This window comes from Ctenocephalides felis, unplaced genomic scaffold (assembly GCF_003426905.1).
Source record: "Ctenocephalides felis isolate EL2017-DRISC unplaced genomic scaffold, ASM342690v1 CF-g0.4_SCAFFOLD_01934, whole genome shotgun sequence".
NCBI classification, from domain to species: domain Eukaryota; kingdom Metazoa; phylum Arthropoda; class Insecta; order Siphonaptera; family Pulicidae; genus Ctenocephalides; species Ctenocephalides felis.
The window spans coordinates 10,298-15,116 of NW_020538088.1; the positions used below are offsets into that span (position 1 = coordinate 10,298).

At 37.5% G+C, this 4,819-nt stretch overlaps 1 protein-coding gene across 1 annotated transcript; it reads left to right on the forward strand.

The window, feature by feature from the left end:
• Nucleotides 1-3,368: 3,368 nt before the first annotated feature.
• LOC113380201 lies at nucleotides 3,369-4,575 on the forward strand (the record flags this gene model as incomplete). Its single annotated transcript, XM_026619592.1, has 2 exons — nucleotides 3,369-4,003; nucleotides 4,163-4,575. Coding segments are annotated over exons 1-2 (1,048 nt in total), but the record flags the coding sequence as incomplete, so codon positions are not given.
• Nucleotides 4,576-4,819: the final 244 nt, after the last annotated feature.

Consider the following 4,819-nt stretch of genomic DNA (forward strand, 5'->3'; position numbering starts at 1 on the left):
CACCGCTTTAAATTTTAACGTAAGAAGATGTTTAAAAGTTTTTGTTTAATTCATATGTTAATATAATTTATTTTACAAAGAAAATACTTACCAGACGCGCTTTAAGTTTGGTGCGATCGGGTGGTTTATTTGGTCACCCGGACTCAAATACAAGTTCGATTGGAAGAAGGTTATGGCTGAAACTCATAACTATACGTTTATGTTTACTATATGAAATGCCTAAAACTAAAGGCTAATCAGCGCTCTCATGGTACTCCTTCTCAAACATAAGTGGTACTTTGTGCCTGTGAGACTGGGTTGGTTCTTGCTTAAAATTTCTCGATAGAAATTAATTTTGCTCTTTTCATTTTGTTACCATTAATCACTTTATACACTTCTGCTTCATTAATCACTTTACCAACTTCTGCTTCCATGCTTCCTGGTTCTGTGCTTAGACTCTCTGGGCCTTGTATTTTTTCTTCGCGATTAAATCAACCATCAACATTCTTCTTCCCAGTCCTGCAGACTTTCTATTTTACCTTCGACGACGTCATGCAGATGGTACCCAGAATCGGTCCGATCCAATTTCCTTTCCTTTTAATGATTGTGCTCAGTAGAGTCCTTTCTTCGCCCACTCTCTTCTCAGGACTTCTTTTTTTGTTGCCTTATCTGTCCGCTTTATCTTCTCCACTCGTCTACAGTACCCCATTTCAAAACTCACAGATAGATTTCTCGATCTTTCTTACAGTCCATGTCTCTGGTCTGTAAAGATCTATGCAACAAATATAACACTTTATTAGCATCTTCCGCAAGTCGAGTCTCAATTTGCTCGTCTAGAATTTTCTTTTCTATGCCGCGCTTGCATTCCTTGCCCTAATCTCTCTCGTGCTGTATCCGTCTATGGTGAGGATGCTTCTCAAGTGCTTGAAGTATGTATGATATATGTATATATAACTAGCTGTAAGTGGAATTCTGTCTTAAGGCAATTAAGGCATCGTGCCTTAAGGCAAATTGCTGGAACTTCCCGTACCAAAAATTATTATTTTTTTTAAAAACGTTTAACATTTTTGAAAAAAATTTACTTTGAAAAAAATAAGATTTTTGAGAAACTATAGATTGGACAAAAAATTACTTTTTTTGAAAATTTAAAAAAAAAAAATAAAATAATTTTTTTTTTTTTTTTTGAAAAAAATTTTTTTTTCTTTATTTTGACATATTGTGAAAGATCTGAACTTTTTTTCAAAGCAATCGTACTGCTTTAACTGCATAGGGACAAAATATGAAGCGCGTAAGCGCCGCGTCGCTGTCTAACGCATAAGCATTGGTACGGAACCCATAGGAATGTTAACAAAATGTATACTTATTGTTAAAATCTCTATAAAATATCTGATAATTTGATGTGCATATGTCTAATGATCATTTTTGACCGCCAAATTGCTCATTTTGTTTACTTTTTCCTCTATATCTCCGAAACCGCTAGACCTACCTTATCGATTCTTCATCTTGTCAATACAAGTGAAATGTTTTTTGAATTATTCAAATCGAATGCTCCGTTCTCTTAAAAACTGAGTTACCGTTTTCGGCACTTTTTGCCCCGTATCTTCGGAACGGCTAGACCTGCCTACGCCAAAAACTAATCAGCACGTCTCCTTATCAATACGAATGTTTTTTGAATTATTCAAATCGGTTGATCCGTGTTCCCGAAATCGTCGACGAAAATTTGTATCCGCACATACATACACACACGCACATACATACATACATACATACACACACACACACACATACATAAGCATTTTTTTTTTTTTTTTTTTTTTTTTTTTTTCTCACGTCAGAAATTAGTTATTTTGTCGTACAAAATTTATAATTAGTTCCATCAGTTTTAATAAGTTACTAATAAGTTAGTGAGCTGAATGATCCTCGCCTCTGGGTGCAGATAGAATTTTTGTTAAAATGATCCCCATTAGTGGGGACATAGTGTCAAACAATGCTGGTGATGCAATCAATAAATCACACAATAATTTGAACACAACGCTATGTTCCAGGTATATCAGATATAGCCCAAACCCGCTGACCAGCTCATGCGACGGTATGACTAGTAAAGTAGAACCAGTGGCTGAACTGTCACATATAATTCCGGAAAATGTCATTTTACAACGGAATGAGTCATTGAAGTGCCTTGAGAATCTGATAAATGAACTGCATATGATTGTCAAATCAAAGTCAAACATACATAAAGAGGTGAAAATAAAAACAGGCAACATAGCGGCCGTAATTAAAAGATTTATTGATTTAGACAACCAATTGTTAGAGGAAAAGGCCGAACCACGGATGATACGGAAGTTATGATAAATGAAGTGCAATGTTGTGAGACAGCCCCTATAGAAAAAAGTGTACGGCAGGACACAAGCAAAGCCACAAGAAACCGAAACTCACAACATATAAGCAATAATCAGGTTAATGAGAAAAATGGTTTGCCAAGACGTCAGACGATCATAGAAATATGTAATGAAGAAAAAATCGAGGTAAATGACTGGCATAAAGTTCAGCCGAGAAAACAGAAAAAAAGGAAGCAAGGGTACATCTGTCAGAACAGGACTCTAACCATAAAATGATAAAAAATCATAGAATTTTTCCAAAACCAAATGCCTTATTAATCCGGCCGACCGAAAAAGTTAATTATTCCGAAATATTACGTCGCATCAAACATGATGTCCCTGATGACAAGGTAAATACGACAGTAGAGAAAATAAACAAAACCAGAAATGGAGACTTGTTGATAACTATTTCTAAGAAAAGTGAGGACAAAGGCCAAGGACTGCAACAGATTATCGCAGGTGTGTTAAAGGATGAGGCCGAAGTTATTTATAAGGGGCACCAAGAAACTATAGAAATAAGGGATATTGATGATGAAACCTCAAAAATTGATATCCAGATAGCACTACAAAAAGCAACCGGGGAGCCTGCAACACACCAGCAGAAGAAATTAGGCTTCGTAAGGCATATAGAGGTACCCAGATTGCTACTGTAGCTCTTCCAGCGGCAGTTGTACACGATCTGCTCAAAGCAAGTAGCAAAATACGAATTGGATGGGTCAACTGTCAAATTAAAATCATCAAGAAACCAATTCGATGTTTTAAATGCTGGCTATTCGGACATTATGGATCACAGTGCAAGAGCGAAGTGAATCGGACCAATCTATGCTTTAGATGTGGACAAGAAGGTCACAAAATAGCCAACTGTATAAATGCAGCAAAATGTGCACTATGCGCTGAAAATGGAAACTCTGAAAATGTAGCACATCATGCCGGCACTCACAGATGTCCTCTATATAGGGAGGCCATAGAGAAAATAATGAACGCAAAAGCATGAAGATAATACAGCTAAACATGAATCATTGTGAGGCTGCACACGACTTGCTTATGCAGACGGTAAGAGATATGAAAATTGATGTTGCCCTCTTATCAGAACCTTACAAACATCTAACTGATTGGCCATGGGAAACGGACAGTACCACCAAAGCCGTTATTTGGTCCTGTGGCAAGTTTTGTTTCCAAAATGTTGTTAACAATAGCAACGCTGGATTTGTCGCAGCATCATTAGATGGCATACATTTATACAGCTGTTACGCTCCACCTAGTCTTTCTTTGCCAGATTTTGTCGATTTTTTAGATCGTCTTGTGGAGGATGCAAAACGACACCACCCCGTAGCGATAGCCGGTGACTTTAACGCATGGGCGGTAGACTGGGGAAGTAGGAAGACTAATGCAAGAGGTAAAGCACTTTTGGAGGCCTTCAATGCACTTGACGTGGTTTTACTTAATAGTGGTGATAAACCAACCTTTGAAAAGGGCAGTGCAAGCTCAATAATAGACCTTACTTTTGTTAGCAATAGCCTCGTCAGAGGAATTTGCAATTGGGAGGTATTAGATATCTACACTGCTAGTGACCACAATGCAATCATCTGGGAAATATCAACAGATAGAAACATTAGAAGACATGCGAAAATATCTAAAGCCATTGGGTGGAAAATAAAATCTTTTGATGAAAGCGCCATGAGAGTTGCCTTAAATTGCAAACCTATAATTTCAGAACACGCAGATGAGCATACTAGAGAGCTGATGGAGAGAATAACCGAAGCCTGTGATATCAGTATGACTCGTAAACATGGCATAAATCAAAGACAATCTGTGCACTGGTGGACTGAAGAAATCAGCTCTCTTCGTAAAGAGTGCCTAAAGAAAAGAAGGATCTCTCAGCGTGGATATAGTCTCAGTAATTCTGCACAACTGGTAGTGGAATATAAACAAGCACGTAGACAACTAAATAAAGCTATCAAAGATAGTAAAGTTAGGTGCTGGAAAGAACTTTTGGATGAAGTCGAGGAAAATCCATGGGGAAGACCTTATAAGACTGTAATGTCTCGCCTCAAAAGCCAGCCAATACCTTCACCAACTTGCCCACGACTATTGAATAAAATAGTAACTACTTTGTTTCCACGACAACCTAATTTGAACTACCAGGTAACACATGTAGAACAGAATAATATTCCACTTATAACACTGCAAGAACTGATGGAAGCTTGTCATCGCGTTGGTAATAGCAAGGCACCGGGATTAGATGGAATTCCTAATATTGCCTTGAAAACATCAATTATGACATCTCCGACAATGTTTCTTAATGCATATAATACATGCCTGAAAGAAGGGGTTTTTCCACGAAAATGGAAACAGCAAAGACTAGTGCTTATTCCCAAAGGAAAAAAACCACCAGATGAACCATCATCCTATCGTCCAATATGCATGCTGGATACAGCGGGTAAAATTTTTGAAAAATAATT